This window comes from Taeniopygia guttata, chromosome 3, assembly GCF_048771995.1.
Source record: "Taeniopygia guttata chromosome 3, bTaeGut7.mat, whole genome shotgun sequence".
In the NCBI taxonomy this organism is placed as follows: Eukaryota; Metazoa; Chordata; class Aves; order Passeriformes; family Estrildidae; genus Taeniopygia; species Taeniopygia guttata.
Window position 1 is genome coordinate 103,981,760 of NC_133027.1, and position 23,957 is coordinate 104,005,716.

Genomic DNA, 23,957 nt, shown 5'->3' on the forward strand with positions numbered 1-23,957 from the left:
GGGTCTGGGGGATGCTTCCAGCGCACGCAGGATGGCGTGTTGGGCATCCCCTCGGAGCTGCGGGCAGAGCACAGGGCTCGGAGCTGCGGGCAGGGCTCGGAGCTGCGGGTAGGGCTCGGAGCTGCGGGTAGGGCTCGGAGCTGCGGGCAGGGCTCGGGGCTCAGAGCTGCGGGCAGGGCTCGGGGCTCGGAGCTGCGGGCAGGGCTCGGAGCTGCGGGCAGGTCTCGGAGCTGCAGGCAGGGCTCGGAGCTCGGAGCCGCGGGTAGGGCTCGGAGCTGCGGGCAGGGCTCAGGGCTCGGAGCTCGGAGCTGCGGGCAGGGCTCGGAGCTGCGGGCAGGCCTCGGCGGGCAGCGGCTCCCGGTGCGCAGCCGCCGGCGGAGCCCGCGCCGCCCGGAGGAGGCGCTTCCCGCGGCGGGCGGGCGGCGCGGCGGCGGCCCCGGGCTCCCGAGAGCAGCGCCGGAGCCCGGCCGGCTCCCCTGCCCTCCCCGCGGCCGGGATGCGCTCGGAGGCGGCGCCGCAGCTGGGCGGCCTGGAGAGGTTCGCCAGCGCCGGCAAGGGCCGGGGGCTGCGGGCGCGGCGGCGCTTCGCCGTGGGCGAGCTGCTGCTGAGCTGCCCGGCCTACGTGGCCGTGCTGACCGTCAGCGAGCGCGGCAGCCACTGCGACGGCTGCTTCGCCAGGTAGGGCCCGGGCGGCTGCGGGGCGGCAGCAGGAGCGGAGCTTTCCCCCTGCTGCGGCAGCGTGGTGTAAAGTCACAGCTGGCTTTCCGTGCTCAGCAGCTCACGAAAGAGAAAGGAAAAGGGGGGAAAAAAAAGTTCTGCTCTTCCCGTGCTCTGGCGGTCACGTAGACACGTGCGTAGCCATCCTCCCGCAGGAAGTTTCATTGATGCGTCTAGTTTTGTCATAAGTTCGTGTTCGCTGGTTTTAATGGAGGTGTGGTAAGGGAGAAAGGGTGTGCGATCGCCTAATTCACACTTCACATTCCCTAGTGCGGATGGAATAGCTATGAATGAAATGTATACATCTCCGTATTGAAAAATACAGAAATACTTGTGTATTACCTCTGTCTGAAACCTTAGTCTGCAAATTACTGTTACTGGGGCGGAGCGCAGGCAGTGCAAGAACTTGTTTGTCGCATGGCTGGGGACACTGGGACTGGAGTGCTGCCTGCTCCTGGTGCTTGGGGATTCCTTGGTGCTGGAGGGATGCGAGGGGCTCGAGTTTGCTGCCTCCTGACCTGCGTGAAGGGGAGGTATTCAAGTGTTTGCCTCATGCCTCTCAATATGAGTGCTGCAGGGTGTACTAAAAGGGGTATTAGGGTTAGCAAATTCAGCACGGATATGACACTGGGACGTCACACTGTACCATATTTTTAGAAAGTGTAGTACTTTTTGTGGCTTCTGATAGCTTACTGAGAAATTAAGTGCTTACCTGGTTATAACTCAGAGTAAATGTTAATAGTTGCCTCAGAAAAAGAAAAACAAAAAAACCAAAAAACAAACAACCCCCCCCCAAAAATCCCCAAACCACCTGATGCAATTTCGCTATTTTTATCCATACATCCTTTTTCTTTCCTCATTACTTTATCTACTTATGACTTGGTCACTTGATTCACCACTCTCTTTGCATATGAACACCTAATGTAGTTCCTAGTGAAGGTGCTGAAGTGAGTTCCATTAATTTGCAGAAAGGTACAGCTGAGGTGATTTTCCTCATCTCCTTTATGCCTTTTCCCAGCCTGTAAGTTTTGCATTGAAGTGTTGTATTTTGTTTTAGGTTTTTGTTAGCTCTTGTACCTAACCACAAATTTCCTTGTGCCAGAGAAGTGCCTGGTTTTGTGTGTCATATTCAGATTTGTCTGCCAAAGGACTGGGGAATACTTCCATACTGATATGGAGTAATACTGTAAGGATAATAGTTATCTCATGGAATAGCTTTTGGTTATCTTCGGGAGCAGCTGCTTGTTATCCATGCAGTCTTCTCCTCTGGAGCTCTGGAGGAGCACAGCGATCAAGGAACGCACTGGCTGCGGCGGGACAGCAGCTAGTGGGGTAATCCGAAACTCTTTTCACACCAGGGTGATGAAGTGCCACTAAGAGGAGCGATGTCTCGGTGATGTAAGGCGATCCGCCGGTGCTCAGACATGTGTTCTGTGTCTGTGACTGCTGCATTAGCGCTGAACTAGCACGTACGAGATTCCAAACTGCGCTGCTGGAGCTTGCGAAGAGCCCTAGCAGCCCCACCAGCCGTGGCAAGGAAACTTGGCGAAGTCGTCGTCAAAACTTTTATGGTAGCATGGGCAAAATGAGGCAGTAACATTGTATTTGCATGAGATAGTGGTTGTTACTTTAAATACGCGGTTGTAATGTCAGCGAGAGGAGCCGTGATGTTAGCCCGGCTCGCTCATGTTGCACCTTGTGTGCTTTGCAAATACAATCAGAGGGCACCAGACTTGCTGGGGTTTATGGTCTCCAAACACCATGACCATGGCCACCAAAATGTTGTACACTATCACATCATATGAGGACCCTCACCCTTGATTTACTCCAGTGAGCTTACCTCAGTGTAAGGCTATTTTTTTTTAATTTTCTTTTTTTTTTTTTTTTTTTTGCTACTTACGCCAGGGAGAGTGTGCAGACATTTTAAAAGCATTCAATACTGCTGAGAGATCCCTATTGCTGTCATACCAAAATGTCACTTGTTGGGTAACACATGTTCTATTTTTGGTGGGATCTGTTGCAACACATGCACTTTAAAGAAGAAAAGGACCTTCCTCGTGGCAGTTCCCTCTGGTGGGGTATATACAAACATAAAAAAGGAGAGTGCGAGCCTTAGGACTGCTCAGAATACACAGATGACAGGGCAAACAGGGTGGGACAGTAAGGGGATGTCAGGTGACAGGAGATCAAACAGTATATTTAATAACACAGTATTTTTTCTTGGCTTTTGGAGGCATTTACTCAACAAAGGTCATGCATTCTATAACCAAAGAAGCAGCAGACTTGTCACAGCAAAGCCAAAGGGTTAATACTGGTGAACAAGTACACAGAGCAGTTTTAAAGTTTGCAAAACACAAGAAGTTTAACTCATTATACTTCATATAGTGGCAAAAAATGATGCTGTCAAGTACCATAGAGTAACATGTTTCCAAACCCAGCAATTTATAAAGAAAGCAGAGTCCTTTTGCATAATGAAAGTTGCTTGGAAAAATGTTCTTTTGAAAGTCTAATACAATTTCCATTGTGAAATGCAAAATTGTGTGCAAAAAGTGATCCAGTATACAGTTTTATTTCATTCATGTTTCTAGAAAAGAATAACTTCTGCTTTCTTTTTAAGGAAAGAAGGATTGTCCAAGTGTGGAAGATGCAAACAGGCCTTTTACTGCAATGTGGAATGTCAGGTATGGTCCTGGAATTTAGGAGGGTGGGGGGAGGGAGAGTGGGGGTTGCAGAACTTCAATTTTTGTTTGTGTTGAATTGATATGTTCTAATTGTAGCTATGGTTAATAGCAGTCTAGTCAGTTCCAGCATCCCACAGATACTGAACACAGAGTTGTGCATTGGACAATTACAGGATTTCGACAAGGTCTGCATGAATCTTTCAAGATCAGTAGCTTCAGGGCTTGGTACTACTGAGACTTTGATTAGAGCTGCCTGTCAACCCACTAATTATGTCTGTATTACTTCTTCCTTAAAGGACAGACCAGATAATTTAGCATTAGCTCACTAAACTGGTAAGAAATCCCGTGTCTAATGGAAAAAAATCAAATCACTAAATAGCCATCTTAGGAGAGAGAGAAAGACTTTTCTTTTAGGATTTTTTTTTTGAATATTTGAAATATTTTGAGTATTGAGACTACCACAGCTGATAGCAGTCATAACCATTTGAAACCTATCAGGCTTTCTCACTAACTTACTCACTGTGGCAACTTTTATTCTTTTTGCTTTTTTAAAGGCCCCTGGATGTAGAATATAAGTGCACACTAATGTAGAGCAATCAAAGACGTCCAAAACATTTGCATGCAGTTTTAACTTGATTTTTAATTCAAATTAGAAAAAGCATCTTAAAAAAAAATAAATATTAGAATCTAGCCTTTTTAGGCCTCAGCTTCATGGGAAAGAATTATCCAGTGTCTGTGTGGAAAAGCTCAGCTGGGTTGCTGGTTCAATAATGTGAGCTACAGAAGGTCTGTGGTGCTGGGCATAGAGTGTGGAACAATGCTTATGAATGATTTGAGGGTTCCAAGGTCTGGCATGCAGCTGTGTGTTAGCTATAAATAATCCAAACCTTGTCCCACATGTTAACGTGCTGTTGGGTGCCTGGGTCCATGCCAAGTAGTCCCTCTTGTCATTACCTGGACAGAGATGTCGTGGTTTATGCTGCTCAGTTCCCAGGCACTTTGGACGTGGCTGTTGCTTTGATTTCGAGGATGTCTCTTATTTTCCTGTTGCAGAAATGTCAAAAGAAGCCTGACCTATCCTCAGGTTTCCTTCTATAACCTCTCCAGCTTCCTGCTTCCCCACAGAATCCTAGTGAGTTGTTGGTGAATCAAGCAGCCTTTTGGTTTTGAGGCACCAGGAAAACTCAAAAGGTTTAAAAGAAATGCATATTTTACAAAATTTGCAATACTTCATAGACTTTCCAAAGTGAAAGCTTACTGTATGAGCATCTTTAAGGGTCTTGAGAAAAATCTGGATGAGCTTTAAAGACAGTGTAGAGAAAGCCTATAATTTTTTCATGAAAAATGCTTATTTCTAAGAAATGTTTCCTCGTGTTGTTATTTCTTACAAGCTTTTAACTAGATGAGGTAAGGAAATCCTTGAACAAAGCAACTGTTTAGCAGCTTTTATCTGAGACTGTGAGTATCTTCTCTTACTATATAAAATGTACAATGGTTTATGAAACAGCTGTGCAAGATTTTCTGAAGTAGGGAAGCTTAGTGATTTGTGCTGGGAAAAATAGCAGGTAGATGTTATGTTGGAAGTAGAAGAACTTACTTCTTCTCATCCATGGTCCTTTGCTTTCATCACAAAAGTGGCCCTCCCTCAGTGTCCTGACTTCCAGCCTTGACAAAGTTTATACTTTTATATTTACAAACAAGGAGGCTTTGATTTTTTTTTTCCTGGTAAAGTTTTGTGTATGTATTTCTTTTTTTTTTTAATTTTTTAAAAATTTTTCTTTTTTGGTGGTCACAATTCTCTCTCTCTAGAGGGACATGTTCCTAGAGTAAAAACCTGAACTGCTCGAATTGAGTGTCCTTAAATCTGCTAAAGCTGATGCTCAGCAAAAGCTTGTCTGTCTAATAAGTTAGAGAATTAGAATCTTTCCCATCTGTTGGTGTGTGGTATGATGCTCTAGATATAAAGGCCTTTTTTAGATTTTGTTGATGTCTAAACTATAGTATGACGTGCACAGGTACTAGCACCTCACTCTTGCTGGTGATATACATATGGCTTTTGATTCCCTAGTTGATAAAACACTGTCTTCCATATTTTGGGCCCTTCTGAGTCAGTCTGATGAAATTTATGAACATTGCTGAGATTGGATTCTTTGACAATTACCGTCAAGCACAATATTCTCTAGAAACCAGTCTTCATTGACTGTACGTGCTACACAGACAGTCTGCATTGCATCTTCATCCCTGTCTTGTTCAAAGGTACTTTTCAGCAGTTCATCAATTCTTTGTAAAAGCTAAAAAGGATATCTGTGCCTTGATACTGAATTTGTAACACTGGAATGTACAGGAAATGTGTCCCTTTTGCCTGCATGGGTGTGAGGCATCATGCCACAGTCATAGAAGGCCAGGGCTGTACTTGAGAACTGTCATGGCATTGTTAATTTCATTTTTATTTTATAAGTTAATTTTTCCCTGTAAATCTATATTTTTTTGCTCTGTTCAGCTAAATATTGTATGCACCAAACAAGGGCATGGTATGGTTTCATATGTTGGTTAGTACCTTGTTAGTCAATACAATGCAGTTAGACAGACGTTTACCACCTTAGGCACACTGGGATTAAAGATGTCCTACACCACAATTCATAGGAATTCTTGCTCATTGTGGGGAGGGGTGGATCTATGCATACACACAGGCTTTGGCACAGCTCCTTAATGTCCCTATTTTGTTCCCTTATTTTGCTTTTGGGATGGATAACCACATGTTTGGCCTGCATTAAGCTGGATGTTTGTGTAGGTGTGGACTCAGGGCACATAAGAGTGGAAGTTGCCTTTACTACCTTGTTGCCTTTACTACTGTCCTTGCTGCTTTTAGTGTTTTGTGGGATGAATCTAGTCTGGGTTTGCTGGGTGTATCTTTTCCCAAGCTCTAATCCAGGTCTCCTTTTAAAAGGGATTGTGATTTCCAGCAGATTCACACCGTCCCACTCTGCAGTTTCACCTCCTTGGAGCACGGGCCTGTTATTATAATAGTGGCTTTCAGCCCCCATCTGCAGATGTTTGGGTCTTGACTTCTTACAATAATTTTAGTCAAGCAGGAAGAGACCTGTGCTCATTTATTCTCTTTAGAAATTAGCTGAAACACCCTAAAGAGAAATGTTTTAAGACAGTTATGTGGTTGCAGTTATGTGGTGAACTTGAACCAGCTACTGGAACTCCTCTTGCTGTTATTACACGTGGCTATCATTTATCCCAAAGAGAGTGGAGATCAGCTAGTTAGTGTGCAGAAGGAGATATTTCTGTGGTGATTTTCAGCATTTGAAATATATTTTGAACAAACCATTTACGGATTTTTCTTAACATATCACATTAAAGGCTGCTGTAGTTGGCAATGCTGGAGCGAGTGAAACAGGTATTTTTGACCACCTAGTAAGCCTCAAAATGTAGTTGCACGCCTGTAATTAGCATTAAGCAGGTGTGTTTTAAATGGGAACTTGTAGAAATTGCCTGCTTCTCTCTGTTAAGATGTAGAAAAAAATGCAAAAATTTTTGCTGTAATGATTCTGCACAAAAGGAGTTTGACACTGCAAGATTGCAATGGGTGTCTGTCCTCTATACAAAAAGTTTTCCAATGTATTTTTCTTCAGTAAACGTCTCTGTGAACATGTTAAATGTTAACCCATGAAAGCCAAATACCTTCCATAGCCCAGCGTTTGGTAAATGATGATAGGGAAGGATGGCTGTGAAGATATATAAAACTTCTACGTAGCTTCACTGCTTGTTGAAAGGCTGCATCAGAGAACTTTACCAGTTAATATCAGAGATCAGAAGTTGCCTCACTGAAATTCAGTGAAGGATTTGGATGCCATTTGATCACAATTGGGCCTTAATATTTTGAAGGAATGAGTTTAACCCCTGCACTGGCTTGCCCGTAATTTCTCTCTGGTATTATGTGTGTTTCTTTTCAACTGAGTGAAATAGAACAGAGTTTTTATTTAGTATTGAAAAAGTCCATATGAAAAAGGAGGTATAAGAACATTTGTTTGGACATGAGTTTTATTTTTTTTTTAATATTTTGTCACTTGTTGTTTTTCTCCTACAGTGAGGTATAAGACAGTGTTCTGGGAATCAATCCAGCAGTCCTGGATGGCAGAATATTTTTTGAAGAATTTGGTGAAGAGGAGTGTTCCCATGCTTTGATGTAAAAGGCATAAGCTTTAAAGAACTTCCCTTCCAAAAATGTTGTCACTCCTAAATGAAGGGAAAAATATTGTGGATGTAATGAAAATAGGAAGAAAATATCATTAATGTAGCATTAGGGATTCAGCTAGAACAATGCTACTTGTTATAATTCAAACTACCTGGAGGAAAATGTGGAAAAGAATGCAAAATACAGTCCTGCTGTGATCGCAGGGAAAGCTGCTGTCATGGTGTTTCTATCCCAGATATTACTCAGCCATCAGAACTCTCTTTTTTTTTTTTGTGGTGTTTCAGGCTTTTATCTCATTTTGCACAATTCAGCCGTATCTTGTCCCTTTAACCTCCCTACCAGTTCATATAACTCAGTATGATTCTGCCTGGGGAAAGATTTTAATTAACGATGTGTAAAGAATAAAAGGACAAATGGATTTTTCTTAAAAAAACACTGCTTAGAGACAGACACGTGATTTTGCATTTTGATTTTTTGTTTTATCAGGTAATTTCTCCTGTTTATTTAATGAGTGTGTATGGATGAGAGTCCTGCAAAGCTTCAGGTTCAGTGCCTTCACTTTTTGAACAATCACGCTAAAGTTAGTGGCTGTCCTGAGTAAGCAAGAAGAGGTGAGAGATGAGATTTCCCTCTGTCTCTTTTTAACCTTTAGCCTGTAGATTCCTAAGCAAAGGCTGTCAGGAATTTTCCAGAAAAGGTTTTGGGGCATACATAGGAAATGGGTCTCTCTGGGGATGCATTTTGTAGTGTGACAGCTGTAGGAGAGTTGAGAGTGTAATTTCACATGACATGATTACGGTGTAATATACTATTTTGGTTCTGGTCTGTATTGCCACATCCTCTTAGAATATTTACACTGAATATTTCAAGCAGCCTGTATGTAGGTTTTTTTGGAAGTACCATACTGAGATATCAAGGACAGCAAAGTTGACATTGTGAGGGCTTGAATACCCTTGCAGTGTTGCACTGCTTCAAATCCTACCCAAGGCTGGAGCAGGTGTTGACCTTTCTTTTCCTAATAAAATAACCTCCTAAAGCTGTCTGTGCCCAGGAGACTTGTTTTCAGTGGAAGAAATTTTGGTGTAGTAACTCTGAAATTAGTAATCTTGCCTTTTGTTTTGATCTGCAAAACCTGTAAATAAGCTGACCAGCAAGAGGCACTGAGGGTCCTGCGTCCCCTGACTGTTTCTGGCTTTGGGGTGCTCGATGTCGTTCCCACAAAGAATCCATCTCCCAGAAGTCCTGTATCATATCTTCCAGTCCTGTGTAGATGCTTCAGACAGCCTCCAGTGTGTCTCCCTGGTGTTTCAAACAGCTCTTGCCTTTAGTGGTTAGGCAGCTGAGGGAAATTGTTCCTTCTGTGCCACTCAGTCACTGTGATGGGCTATATTGGTGGGTTTTTAAAATTATTTCTAAATTTGGAGGTGAATTGGCCAACACAGTGTCTTCCATACTGAGTGAATCACAATAATGGGATTTAAGAACATTCTGGAAGGTGCTAAAAGATTTTCAAGTTTTCACTTACAGATTTGTGGGATTTGTTGTGAGTTTTTTTTTTTTTCTCTGCTAGTGTTTTCCACCAGTTTGAATCTGTTATGAAAGCAAAATTTGATGCTCCCTAAGCAGACAGAACACTATAGGTCTGTTCTAACATAGTACTATAAACGTGTGTTTGGGATGAGATATAGCAATAAATAACTGTGCATTGCTTGAATATTTCCATGTTTAAATGAATTAATACAAGTAAATGTAATCCAGTCTGAGGACAGTCTCTGCTAGTGCAGGTTGTTAATATGTGATTCTGTGCTATTGTTTGGAACATTCTGTGGCCCTGGGTGAAACTTGTAGAGTGACAAAAGCCAGTGAGTGCCTTGTGCCATCACTCCTGTATATTGTTACTGTCTGTTGAGCTAGGAATATGCTATACATTACCTAAAGTATATTCTATACATTTTACTAAAATGTTTGTCTGTATCAGTGTTTTTTCATTGTCTATCTGTACTTTCATTCTTCAACATTTAGGGAAAAAATTCTGATAATTCCATCAGAATGTTTGTGTTTGACCTTACAGTCAAATGATTCTTAGTGATTGTGAATCCATTGACTTCAGACACATTACTCCTGATTTCACCAGGGTCACCTCATAATGAGGGGCCAAAGTATTAAATGGAAATGAACCCAATGAAGTCATCAAGCTCAGACCTACTACATCCTCACATGCTTGATCTGAACAATAAGAACTGGTGATTTATAAATCATGTTGTCTGTTTGTTTCTTTGTCATTTAATACTTTTTTTCCGTTGAGTAAATGAAGATGTTCTGACCTCAGCTCATCCCTTGTGAATTTGTTTGAAAAAAAGCAGGATAGCTGTACCCCTTAAATCTGACTCAAGCTTTTGTTCCAATTTAGTGAGCGTCACCTTATTTTTTAAAGGAAACACATTTCACTTGACGTCTAGGATCTGGCAGGACTTGCTTCATCCCCTTTTTCGTAAGTTTGTCTCCATGGCAGTTTTAAATTTTTTTTTCTCTGTTTTCAGAAGGAAGACTGGCCAATGCACAAACTGGAATGTGCCTCCATGTGCACTTTTGGGCAGAACTGGCATCCCTCAGAGACTGTGAGGCTAACAGCAAGGATCCTTGCCAAACAGGTGAGCAAAAAGGCGAGGCTTGGGAGATTTGCTCGTGTTCTGGTGTTAGGGAAGGCAGGGAAATAAAAATTGAGACTAAAGTCATCAAGCTCAGACCTACTACATCCTCACGTGCTTGATCTGAGCAATAAGAACTGGTGATTTATAAATCATGTTGTCTGTTTGCTTCTTTGTCATTTAATACTTTTTTTCCATTGAGTAAATGAAGATGTTCTGACCTCAGCTCATCTCTTGTGAATTTGTTTGAAAAAAAGCAGGATAGCTGTACCCCTTAAATCTGACTCAAGCTTTTGTTCCGATTTAGTGAGCGTCACCTTGTTTTTTAAAGGACCAGGGCCAGCATGGTCCAGCTGGAGACTGTTGCAGGAAGCTAGTGAAAAGTTAGTGAGGTCTTCAGCTGTAACCTGTGACCAAGGTACTGCTGAACAGAGCCTGGAGATCTTTACTGATGGTTTCACATTGGTGTTTCAGCCTCTGTTCTGGTACACTTGAGCTCTTGGTTACACGTGTGGGCAAGCACCAAGACCACACTAATTAAGAGAAAGAAGAATAGGATTTGGTGTTTGAGTTTAATTCCAAGGAATGCTTCTGGAGTTATCTGGCTGCATGCACTCATACCTTTATTAAGCAGTTGTCTGTTGTAGTATTTTTCAGCTATGGTTGCATAGCATTGTGTAGCATATAACTCCCAGTACATTTGTGAGTCAAAACACCTCTGAGGTATTAGGTATAAACATTTATGATTATGAGTTAGCTGGTGAAAACCAGAGTTTGAGATAGACCCTTGGTGTTTGAAAAAAAGAGTATTGTGAGTAAGGAAAGAAGATTGTAATGTCGACCTCCATTTCAGTGTTCCTTAACTATATGGATACTGAGGATAACACAAGTACTTACAGGGAGGGAATGGGATCCATGAGTTTCAAGGTTATTGTGCTGTGTATCTTCATAGAGCTCTAAACTCTCTCTGCAAAAATAAATGCTCTTTGAAGCAAATTTTTGTGCTTGAGGTCTGCTTATGTGACAAGGGAAACCTGGATACTGTATGTAGGGAGGATTTTGGTGGCCTGCTGGGGAGGTAGCTGCATCCTTGCTGTGTGTGTAGATGTGTGTGCATGAATGTACATGTGTGTGACTTAATTAAAGCGCCTTTTGGGGGTGATCCACAAACAAAATCGAATGTTTAATGAAAAAAAGTCGTTGGAGAAAATTTCTGCTTTTATCGCTTACAGGGAGGGGGGAGAACCCTACATGTCATATGAAAGCTAAATATGCAAACCACAGTCCCTGAACCTCAGCTGCTGGGCCACCTGCAAAGCCATATTTAATGGCCAAGATCACAAAGAAGTGGCCTTAGGCCAACAGTGGAGCATTGCTTTTGAACTCTGTCAACAGTCAGTTTATTCACTTTCCTCAAAGCAAAGCCTGTCTTCTGCCTGCTTGCTATTGTTAGCAGCTTTCTGGGTGTCTAGAACAAAGCAAATGACATATTTAAAATACTGTTCAGTTTATGTATATAAATTTGAGAGGAGTTCATCTTTGGCTGCCTAATTTGATGTGGAGAAGATATTTCTATGCCTTTAGTTAGGGCAGTCAATTTAACTCATTGGTGTTCATCCACTCTTATTAGTTCCATAGACTGTGGATTTGGGTTTGTCTTGCAGGTAGGAATTCCCAAATTCTGAATGAGTACACAAAGCTGCTGAAGTGAAACATTAAATTTTTTTTTCCCTTGTTGTTAGAAAACTCACCCTGAAAGAACACAGTCAGAGAAGCTGCTTGCTGTAAAAGAATTTGAATCACGTAAGTAAAAAAGGCTTGCAGGTAAACAGAGGTTTTGACTTCACTATATTAATGATTTGTTTCCCCATGGCTCCCCTCCATCAACACCTTTCAGAACATCCTGCTTCTGCTGGAGGAAAGGAGTAAACAAAGAGAATTGTAGTTCCTCATTTTTTTGAAAGTGCAGTGCTCTTCTTTCTTTTTTTTTTTTTTTTTTCTTGGCTGTTTGTGGGAGCTGTGAAACAAGGGTGAATACCTAGACAGAGTTAATTATGTAGCATACATCCATCTCTTGGTTCTCTGGTATTCTAGTGTCTTTTGAGAATTGTAATGTTGCAAAATTAAAATAGCTGGTATTTGTTACCAGGAGGCATAAAATCAGAGACAGCAGAGTTGCTTGATGGTGACAGTGACTAAGGGGCTAATTGCAGAACCCTCTGGACTGTGCTTCAGTATCTGTCACTGCCAGTCAAATCTGACATGTTATATATGATTCCATGTCCTAAATGCTCTAAAATAATCTAAAGAAGGAGATAAGGCAATGGCTTGCTTTTAAATGGAAAGCTGCTGTTTACGTCCAGTCGGGCCGAGTTAAAAACTGACCATTAGTACCCATCCTGGCACAGTTTTCACCAGTCTGTTGTTTTCTTTCTTGGTGCTGAGCATAATATACACAGAGGCAATGGGTTGTATATTCACATTACTCACTCTGATGGCTTCCAAAACCTTTTACAAAATGCTTAATAAATGTACTCATTGCTAGGACTGGAGTAGCAGAGTAACCAAGCACAGTAGTCTTATTTGCTTCCTGAACAAAAGCTCCTGTCATTGCTTTTGGGACAACTGGGGGAACAAGGGGAAAAAATGCCAACATTTAACTTTGCCTGTGGCAAGGATAGTTCTACAGGTAAGGTGGCAGGATTGAGTTTGAGGAGAATGGGTAAGTTTCTGTGTATTCTTCTGCATTGTAGCCAATATTTTATTAATTTGAGAGATAAAAGACTGAAATGTTTTTTTCTGTTGCAGTGTCCCATTTGTCCTCTAGAAGCCTTTGTTTTGTTAGCAAGCACCCCTGTTCCTGCTGCTTTTTGACTCACCTCACTGCTTAGCACACCTTTATCAGTTGTCTTATGCTTTGCAACACCACTCACAGGATAGGAAAAGGCACCTGGCTGTCAGCTGGAAGTTCAGAATTTCTTATTTCTGATTGGTCTTCATTCTCATCAAATGCTCCCATTTCATTTTCCTTGGTGTTTTTTGTGACTCGCCCAGCATTCACATCTGCTCTTACAAATAATTTCCTTCTTCTCTGATTGTTGTGCAGCCTTTTCTCTCCATTATTATTTTGAGTTGGAGAGAGCAGGAGAGAACTAGTAACACTGCCACTGTGATAGAGTGGATTAGGAAAAAACTTCCAAAAAATTCTGCTTTTGAGAGTAGAGAGAGGGGATCAGGAGCATATGGTGGATCATCTATCTTACTCTGCATGGACCAGGTAGGGAAAAGCTCAGTGGCCATGGCTTTGGCTAGAACTTGTCATGGTCCTGAGGGTAAATCTCTGGAGAAACCCATAATGGAATACAGTTGGCAGGTGTGCCAAGACATTTCCACTGATATTCCTGCTGTCTCCTATTAACAGATATCTGAGAACATCTCTGTTGGTGGTCACCCCCCAGCCCATGGAGATGTGGGCACTTTCAGGCACTGTTTGCTACCTGTGCCTGAGCAGGTGCCTGCAATAGGTCTGGTGGATTGTATTCCTGGGCACCCTCATGTTCTCCTCCTCTTGCTGCAAAGCAAACTCCTGTAGCCAGCCCCAGTGTTGTTGCTGGATCCCTGTCATGGGTGGCCACAAATAGCTGGGGCTTCTGTGCTAGGAAAGACCACATATTTTAAAAACAGCAGGGATAAGCAGCCTTAGCAGCAGTTTGGGCTGCTTTGTGCTGCTAAGGAACAGGTCAGTATGAGAAAGTGGGTGATGTTCAGTGTTGGCTCATGCCACAGTGGGTGGGACCATGTGGCTGGGAAGGTCGTGTCAGACAGCTGAGGACAGCTATCCCCAGCTAAAAGGCTTCCAGAGATCCAGGGCTGCTGGGCTGTTTGCTGGAGTTCACTAGTGTGCTTTAGAGACTACAACCTTTCTCCCAAGAAAGTAGTCTGTGTCCAATTATCTGCTGACCTAAAGATGTCAGAAAATGCTTTTTAACCCTTCATGTTGGGCATGTGCTGGACTCGGTGATCTTGAAGGTCTCTTCCAGCCTTGTGATTCTGTGATTTTATGTTCTTGTAGCTCACGTGTGGCTTTAGCAGAGGCAACGTTGTATGTGTGGAAAAGAGGCACTTCTTGCAGTACTTCCAAGTGGCTTGTCCCTCAGGGGTTTCTGTTAAAATCTGGGCTTCTTCTAACCTAAGGCTACCTGGATGGGGTTTCCTGTTACTGAAATGAAATGTATTTTTTGTCCACAGACCTTGACAAACTAGACAATGAAAAGAGAGAGCTGATTCAGAACGACATTGCTGCTCTTCATCACTTTTACTCAAAGCACTTGGACTACCCTGACAATGCTGCCCTTGTAGTTCTCTTTGCACAAGTAAGTTGGCTAGAACACAGCCTGCTTAGGTGGATGGTGCTGTAGGAGTTTAGCCTTTCTGAAAGGGGAGAATGTTAATGGCAGTGGAAATGGTAGCTCTTTGCTTATCTTAGGGACAGATGGCTATACTTGATGGAGATGTGCTTCACTGAACAGTAATGGCTGGATGTGCCCCACTTCCATCCTGAGGGGAGAGGCTCTTGTCTGCAGACTTTCCATGAGGTGCTTCTCAAACACTGAAGAAAAGGGGAAACAGCCTTTAATAAACCCTGTCAAAGTTAAGCTTCTTGTGGGCCAAACATTGTGTGGCTGTTGTTGAACTAACATGGAAGGCTGCTGGCCTGAGACCCTGCAGAGGCAAATCCTTCATTCAGGCTTCAAACTTGTGGAAATCCTTGCTGGGCAGGTCATCATTGTGTTTGACCTTCACAGGGAGTAAACTTCAGAGACGTAGAAAGAGCAGCAGAAAGCGCAGCCTAAAACTTTTATCTGGTGAATGGCTTTTAAATGTAGTCAGGTGGTTTGGCCATCTGGAGAGATGAAGGAAAGACAGAATGTCTTGTTAGATAACTTCTGATATGTCACTTCTTTTTTCTCACCTACTTTTCATATGCATCTGAATTGGATGTATTGTAGTGGATGGAATAATACACCAGTGGAATACTGAAAGATCCATTTTCTTCTTTTCCCTCTTTTGCTTCAATATGAGCTACTTTTGTACTTAGGTTTCTGAGTAAAATAATATCTTGAGATGGAGGCAAATGATGCACTTCTGTGATGAAAGCTGAGATGGAAATATCCTCTTTGGCAGAGCTGGGTGTCTACCAACAAGGAGGCACAGTTACTATTTCCTTACTACAGAGATACTCTTATTCTGTAGGGGAATGATTCTTTAGGATGTTTAGCATCTGCTTATCATCCCTTGTGTTGTTTCTAATTGCACACTTCCTTTCAATGGCAAGAGTTTTTTTCTCTTTTGAAAACTTTAAAATTTATGTTTGTCAGAGGGATACTTTGAAGATGTTAGTACAACCAGTTTCTTGTGCTATTTCTGAATATTTTTGTTAGAATGTAGCCAGAATACCCCAAAGATTTCATTATTTTGGCTATAATAAGTTTTGTTTCATGTCCTGTCTAAGAGCAGCTCCACCAGATTGTGGTACTTTAACTGACTTCTGTGAGCTGCTGGCTCCCAGATCTCATATTCCATCCAGTCACCTCTATGGATGTCACCCATAGGTGTTACTTTAAGCTCATCCTGATAATCAGGTAGCTCTCTGCCACTGTGGACATTAGAATTTTTTGAACTAAAATCTCCAGAAGTCATCTGGATGCTTCTCAGAAGTGTTTTACAGGATGCAACCTTCTGAGGTGTTAGTCCCAGGATAAATCTTTCCAGAAGAATGGGAGGTATGCTTGTACCTGAGCTGTGCAAACATATTTCCTAATAATTAGTTAACTTGACCTAGAACCAGTAGTGTTGATATGCTGCCGCTTCTTTGTTTTCCTTCAACACTTACTCTGACCTTATGTGGTCTATTTTGCTTCGCCATTCCCCATTGTTGCTCCCTGTGGTTCAGGGCAGTCACTGGGACTTGAACACCTCTGACTCCTTCTCATTACTTTTAGTGAACATTGCTAAAGTGTAACTCATCCTTTTGGGTGGAATAGGGCCCTTTTGTCCAAAGTCCTTGCCTTTCACTGCTCTCCTCTTCAGCTGTTGGCATCATTCTACTCACTTTTGTCCCCATTGAATATAGCTCTTGAGGCTGGAGTTTTTTTTCCTCAGCCTCACCTTGTCATATTTTTCAAACAGTTTCTCACTTGCCTCAAGTTCCAGCATCTCACCCTTTCCTTGAAGACTTTGCATTTTGTGCCTCCCTTTGCACATTCTCTTTTCTGCCATTGGGAACACCTTGAACTCCAGTTTTGCTGCTGTTGTCTCTTCACTCTCCCCACTTTACCTGTTTTTAGTCATGCATTCATCTGGTGAAACCAGTGATATCTCATCCCTTCTAATCCCTCCTCTTGTGTCATTTCTAATATGATACTTTCATGAAGTGTGTTGTTTCTGGTTTAGTGGAGGGCAGTTGATGATAACTCACTACATATTTTTAAATATTTCCCTGTGGTTCAGAATCATCAAGCTGTTCTTTATCAGCCTTTTGTAGCCTTATGTTCTTACTTGCTGTTGATATTATCTTTCCCGTCTATTGTTTTTGCATTCAGCAATTATTTTTTGGTTTTGGTTCAGGTATGCCCTTGCATTGGCCAGCGCACTGGGAACCTTTGGTGCTATATTGCTAAAAATAACAGGATAAAGATTGAGCAAAGATAGCAGAGATACTGATGAGTGAATCAGGATACTTGTCTTAATTGTGGATTCACCCTGAACAGTTCATACCTGAGGAGTGGCTTTGGGTATTTGTGTACTTCTAAAAGCCAGTCCAGGCTGCATTCCAGCTTATGGGGCATATCACTTTGCTTGGTGAGCAACCTGGTCTACTGGAAGGTGTCCCTGCCTCTGAGAATTGGAGAACAGGAAAAGACTGGAACTTGATCTTTACAGTCCTTTCCAACCCAAACTATTTAATGGTTCTGTGATTGCTGTTGGTAGTACTTGTTGTCAGCTCTTACCCTTTCCAAAACAAATGTTGCACTATACTTGATTGACTGTTCCTGTGCCCTTTCTAGCTGTAACTGTGCTTGGCCATGTTGTTTTAGTGAGTAGTTGTTTTAGTGTGTTACTGGTGCTTTTTTCATGCGTGTAGGGACATAATGGTGAATGCAGAGAGGGTTCTCTTTGTGTCGGTGTGTGTGGGATTTGAAGTGGAAGTAGAATGAAGTACTTGACTGAGGTGCATTTTGGCCACTTAAAGTCATACAAACCACATGAAAAAAGCTGACACTTCTGTAAGATTCCTTTGACTTGGTTGAGAACAAAAGTGAGAAGGTTTTAAAACCTGCTTGAATCTATTCTATAAGAGAGTTTTGTGAACATGTTCTTTTGATCCTGTGTCTGTTTAAATTAGGAATACACTTCCTCTCATACTCTGTCCTTTTTCTGTCCCCTCCTATTCTATGTCTTTATGAGGTTCAAGTCTTTCTCAGTGCTGTTGTTGTTTTCACATGTACTTTAGTCTTTGGTGACAGGTGCCATTGTGGCAGGTCAGTGTGACATATGCTCCATCCAGGCTCTGCAGTGCCCCAGCCTGGCTGAGTTTGCTGCCCTTCTTTCCTACATTCTCCTTGCATGTGTAGCTCTGCTTTGGCCCTTTCCTTGTTATGGCCCAATGAAATCTCCTTGCCCCATGCTGGGCCGAGGTTTTGTGTGCTGTTTTTGAGCCCTGCTTCTCTTGGTTGCAATTCACTAGATGTGTCCTGAGCAGGTGCAAGTGTTGGACCGTCAGTTTTTTAGCATCCTGTGCATTACTTTGGAGTGGGACTTTGTCCTCACTTCACCTGTTAAGATGTCATGGAGCTCCCTGTGAGTCCTGGAGAGATGGATGAAAAGTTGTAAGCAAATTTCTGCAATTGTGTTTGATGTATGAGAAAGTGATATGTGAATACATGAAGAGTACTCAGCTGACCAGAAACTCATCCAGCACCTTTCTTTTTTTTCTTAGGTTAACTGTAATGGCTTCACAATTGAAGATGAAGAACTCTCTCATTTGGGATCAGCTATATTTCCTGAGTAGGTTGATTTTAATATTTAAAAAGATAAGAATAACTTATTTAGAAACAAATAGAGGAAATAGATATCTACCAAAATAATTAATTTATCTTGTTTTAAATATCTTTAATTGGCAAATGAAATGTGGCAAGTTATTTGCAGCAGTTTATCTTAAAAATCCAGTAATTTTGGTAAAATTGCGCATGTAATTTGTTTTGAAACTTAGATTGTGAACTTAGATTTCAGGTTGGTAAAGAACACTTATTTGGGTAGCAGGTTCTGGACAAGGACATCAAGTAATGATCAAAGCCAAATGAAAAGGATTGCAGGTGACTTGCTCTTTTCACAACTTTCTGTTTTGGCTGGGTATAATCCTTCCCCTGGTGCTCTCTGAACAATATAATTTCTACCCTTGTTCCTTGGCAAATAGAAAATCCCTTTCATAGCTTCTTTGAGCCTTCTTGCCATGACAGTGGAAAAAAAATTATATACAAGCATCTTAGCTTTACAAATAAACTACAGATGTTAAGTGTTAACTGCAGTTCATGAATGGGGGCCTGCAGCTTTCTTTAGGGCCAAGAAACATTTCTTGCATTTTTAAATCTGTCCTTCCCATTTAATATTGTAGCAGAGGAGGGTATTTTCTGTCCCTGATCTTTGCACAGCCTGTATGAAGGTATTAGCACTGAGGCTTAGTTTGACTTCCTGGTGAGGCTTGGATTACTCATAGCTTATCTGTGTCAAAGTAACCTGAAACTTATGGATGCCCACTCAAAGCTGGATGTGATTTTGCCAAGTGCTGCAGACAAGCAGTAGTAGCTAGTCCTTGCTTCAGAGATTCTTCTTCTTCTTCAGGCAGGTCTGTCATTCATATCCCTGATCTACAGATTGGAAATTAATGCCTTGAAATGCCCAGGATCAGAGTCATTGTGGGAAGAGGAGAGTATTAAACCAGGATGTTCTGGAAGCACCATCACTTTGTAAATGCTCAGGATACAAGAGTCAGATCTTTTCTACTTAGCAGTTATGCCTGTGAGCTAAAAATACTGAAGAGACAGTTGTTATTTTGCTAGATTGGAAGAAAAATAATTAAAATTACAAATTTTATCTCAGATAAGCAGTGAACTGCACTTTCTCCAAGCTTGGTAATAAGGGGTTTACTTTTCTCTATCCATCCAGGTTTTTGTCCAAGTCATATTCTTGTATAACAGACAGAGATCTCCTCCCTCCCACTTCAAACATGGAGGCAGTTTACATTTGAATAGAAGCCAGCTAAAATTTTAACACCCATTTCAACTTGCAATGCAGCAAAGACTTTTGTTTTCCTGTATTTACTTTTTCCTTTTTGGTTAAACATGTTTTTCTTTCTCCTCTGAGGAAAACAGTCTGTCTCTCATGTTGATAGTAAAACTGTATGAACATACCTGTCAGCTGTCCTGTAGCACTGTGAGAAGGGGAAAACAATAACTTGCCTAGTTCTCCAGTAATAGGATTTAAAAATTGTAATGATTCATTAGCACAGGCATTCTCCATATCATTAGAATAAATAACAGTACAACAGATTTTCCCAAGGTTACCTTCATGTTAAGCCTCAGAATAAAAACAGCTTAGAGAGACAGACTGACTCAATCTTTCAGACTTATTGATTTTGTGAAGTGGTGCTTAACTTTTTGCGTGTTGCTTGTGGTGGTGGTTGAGGAAAACATTTACTTTTCTACTTTTACAGTGTTGCATTGATGAACCATAGCTGTTGCCCAAATGTGATTGTGACTTACAAGGGAACCTTGGCTGAAGTCAGAGCTGTTAGAGAGATCGAGCCTGGAGAGGAGGTAAATGCAGTGTTTGAATTTGCTCTGTCCTCGTGCAGCCTGACAGCATTCATTCTGCTTCTCAGGGATCATTTCGATTAAATGGCAATTTAATAACAGGAAGGAAGGATCTCTTGTTTCTCAGAGAAATGCAAGATGGTGCTTTGGAAAAATTAGGGTGGCTCAGGAGGACTGAAGGGATTTTTGGAGGCAGTACCCTGTTTTTTGCTAAAACATGGGAAGGGCACCTGCAGCAGTCACTGTGTATCTGCCAGCCTCTCTCTCAGTTTACCCATCTGTAAAATGAGGCTGAGTTTACTGATGTTTGGCTGGTGCTTTGAAATTCCAAGATCAAAGCAAATTATTACTGCTATAATAGTTCCCAGTATAATAGTAATGTGTTGAAATTGAAGCCAGAATAAACAAGGTAAATGGGAACAGATAAATCCTGACTTCTGTTTGGACAGAGCATCCACAAAACATAGGACTTGGTCATATCACCTCAGTGGCATTTGCTGGGAAATCACAAAAGAACAAATGTGTGGTTTTAGGTGGAGTGAAACTGAGTAGAGAGGAATAAAAATCTGTGAAATTGAGTAAGGCTCTGGGTTTACTTTGAAACTTTCTCAATCAAATAATGAATTTGGCAGGGAGTTTTAAACAGTAGAGCTGCACTTTACTAAAAACAAACAAACAAACAAAAAAACCCCCCAAAAAACCCAAAAATGATGTTAAATAGAGCTGGGGAGGATGTTCAAATACCTGTAGGGAATGAAGATAGTGAACATCCTCTGGGGACGGAGTTTGTGCAGAATTTCAATGGCTCATTAGTAAATATTAATTTAATGGGCAAAGTTAATGCTGATAAGCTCAGATTTGATTTTTGGATAAAATCTACTGTCTTCTGAGGTGTGTAATAGCAGCTGGAAGAAAGTTAGAGAGGTTATTTTTGTGGATTGTACCTGATCCCCCTTGTGAACAAACTTGATTTAGCCAAGGGTGTGAGCAACTTCTTTTGATACCATTTGCCAGTGATGATTTTTGTCTCTGATGTTGGCACTCACTGCAAATGCATTGTGGTTACCAACAGGACTGATTCTGCTTCTGGCTTCAGAATTTTGCTGTGGAATCTCAGACATTTTCAGCATTTTGGGGGAAGGTGTATCATTAGAGGTAGAGATGTGGAGTATTTATCTTGCTTCACATCATCTTCAGGTTGAATTGAATCCTGCCCTAGAAGTTGCATCAGCTCTCCAGGACCTCACAGGTTTTGCACTTTTGCTTTTCTGACACCTCAGAATGTTCTAAACGTGAGCTGTGGCTGTGTGTGGTCACTGTGCAGTCTCCCAGCCTGTGTCTCCATCTTCAGGTTCCGTGTAGCCATTACAGGACAACATTTTAAAGTTTTTTTTTCTGTAAATGTGGTTCCTGCATTCCACATGCTTTGAAAATATCGAAGGGAGGAGAGGAGTGTGAGGGAAAACGTGAGATGACATGCTCACACTTGAGAAGAAGGTGCACTGTATGAAATTACATGTAATTTTACCTTTGAAGAAAAGAGAAACTTTAAGTATAAAGTCTGAGCAAAGCATTTCAAATAACTGTAAATGTGGAAATGGAGCTAAAGCTGTTCCTTGGTCTGTAGAATGATCAACTGCACTGTGCATAGGATGTGTTTCTTGGGGGAGATCTCGTTTTAAAAGTACAGCATTAAAGCTAGTTGCAGGGGTTCTTTTCTGAAGACCATTGAAATAGAGGAAACTTAAGAATAGTGTATATGAAGAGCCTTTAAAATGTTCAAAAGCAGGTTTTCTTTGCTTTAAAATATTGCTGCTGAAGTAAATCTGATATTCATTCTCCTTGAACTGAAGCACTGGGCCTCTCTTCTTTTCAGAGATCTAAAGGTCTTGTCCTAAGTTTCTAAAGCTACTAGTGACTGCTGTTGCCCCAATTTTTGTAGGTTTTCAGAAAGAAAAATTTGAAATTCCAGCCTCCAAGAAACCAGGCCACTGTAATTTATCCTAGGCTGGATACCTGAAATCATTATTTTACTTCTGAAAAGGAAGCATCTCTTTGTAGTCTGACAGGAGCCTGAGATTTATGCTGGGGTAGTTTCCTTATCCACACCTGAATCTTGCTGTCCTGGGTGCAAGCCAGGGTAATATTTGAGGGAAATTCCATAACAAATGGGAAAGGAACATTTCTCTGTCAGGTTGCACTCACAAGTGACAACTCCTGATGCTTCCAAGGGGCTTGGAATGCGAGGCAGCAGGCAGGTGATGTGGCTGCAGGGGTCCAAAAGCTGCATGGATATGTCATTGTCATACTACATATATCAGAACAAGTGTAATAAATATGTTTAGTGATGCTGCTTCTCACTAACTGTTGTTTGGTTTTTTTTCCACCATGTAGATTTTTAGCAGCTATATTGACCTACTGTATCCCACAGAAGACAGAAATGACCGGTTAAGAGACTCCTATTTCTTTAGTTGTGATTGCAGGGAGTGCACTACAAAAGAAAAGGTAATGGAATTGGTGTGAAATGTACTTCTGACTGTCAGGGCACCTACCCATGTCCTTATATATAATATCCTTGCTGGCTTAATTGCATTTTGGAAAGTAGGATAATGGGCATGGGGGAGGTGGTTGTGTTTTTCTGTCTTTCCATCCAGAATGCTTTCTGATGCTCATTCTTTCCACTGTAATCATGACACACAAGAAAATTTCCTGGTAGAGGCCTATTTAAAGCTGAGCTACAAAGCAAAGATGAAAACATTGTTAAAAGTAGATAATTATACTGTGTCTGAGCTACTTGGCCAAACTAATTTAGCTCTGAACTTTTTTTAAATTTCATCCTTTTTACCAACTCCTAGCAAGTAAATCTTGCTTGGGGCATTTCTGGGATAGAGTGCTGCTGCATTTCCTTGGTGGGACAATTCAGTAAATTCTAGAGGACATTGTATGGCATGTGTGGATGGTTTGGAGACACAGCAGAATCTGAGGAATGACCTTTTCTACAATAGCATCATACTGATCTGCTCAGGTGGTCCTGGGTCACAGCCCCTTGTGATGTGCAGGCCAGAGTTACGCTCATTAAATGGGAGCTGGTGCCCCTCAAAGCACAAAGGAAGATCCAGACAGTGTTCCTGACAAAAAGGTCTTAGGTGTTTTGCAGAAAAGCACTCCTTGGAGGGAAAAGGTACCCAAACCCAACAGATACTGAGACAGCTGTTCCTGTGCAACCATTTGGACCTCTTTCACTGAAGATCCTAGAAGGATTGAGCTCTGTGTAGCTTATCTGTCATTCCAGACAAGATCAGTGTGTCTAGCATAATCTAATCCTTAAGTTCCAGATATTTTTTCCTCCCATTTTCACCAGGCTTCCCAAAGTGACCAGACAGCCATTTCCTTCCCCTAAATGATGTCATTTTTTGTGATTTTTTTTTCCCAGATAGTACCCAGTATTGTTGCTTGAGGCCCTTCTGATGATACCATATCATTTGTGTTCTTCCCCACAGTTACCTTGATAATTTTGCCACTGAGTTTAATGAAGCCAGGATTTCATCTGTGATTTTCAACAATGTGCTACTCTGGGAGTCACCTGCCACTCAGCCTCCTTCAATTTTGGAAAGAGTCCCTGTAGCTCTCTCAGCTGGCACATTAAATAATAATAAAAAAAATCTTGCAACAATGTGAAGCTTGAACAGCAAAAAATTGTCTCTAGATTGTAGCTGGCTCCTCATGAAATAGAGAGATAAGAGAAAGTGGAGCTGTCCAGCAGAAATAACAAAATATATGGAAATGTGATTTTGTCTATAGATCTGAAGGATCCTTTTCTATATTTAAGATCATG

The 23,957-nt window shown here is 41.6% G+C and overlaps 1 protein-coding gene across 2 annotated transcripts in view; it reads left to right on the forward strand.

Moving 5' to 3' along the window:
- The first annotated feature begins 372 nt into the window (after positions 1–372).
- SMYD2 (SET and MYND domain containing 2) overlaps positions 373–23,957 on the forward strand; it is a 29,404-nt gene continuing 5,819 nt past the window's right edge. Inside the window, exons 1-8 of one of the 2 annotated variants that reach the window (XM_002191428.7) lie at positions 373–678; positions 3,335–3,398; positions 10,143–10,253; positions 11,993–12,053; positions 14,499–14,623; positions 18,250–18,317; positions 20,023–20,125; positions 22,517–22,627. In XM_002191428.7, coding sequence (XP_002191464.1) covers positions 497–678; positions 3,335–3,398; positions 10,143–10,253; positions 11,993–12,053; positions 14,499–14,623; positions 18,250–18,317; positions 20,023–20,125; positions 22,517–22,627 — 825 coding nt within the window. In that variant the 5' untranslated portion in view covers positions 373–496. Of the gene's footprint in view, positions 679–3,334; positions 3,399–8,088; positions 8,214–10,142; positions 10,254–11,992; positions 12,054–14,498; positions 14,624–18,249; positions 18,318–20,022; positions 20,126–22,516; positions 22,628–23,957 lie in introns of those variants that run through there. The other variant, XM_030269114.4, reaches the window with a different exon arrangement.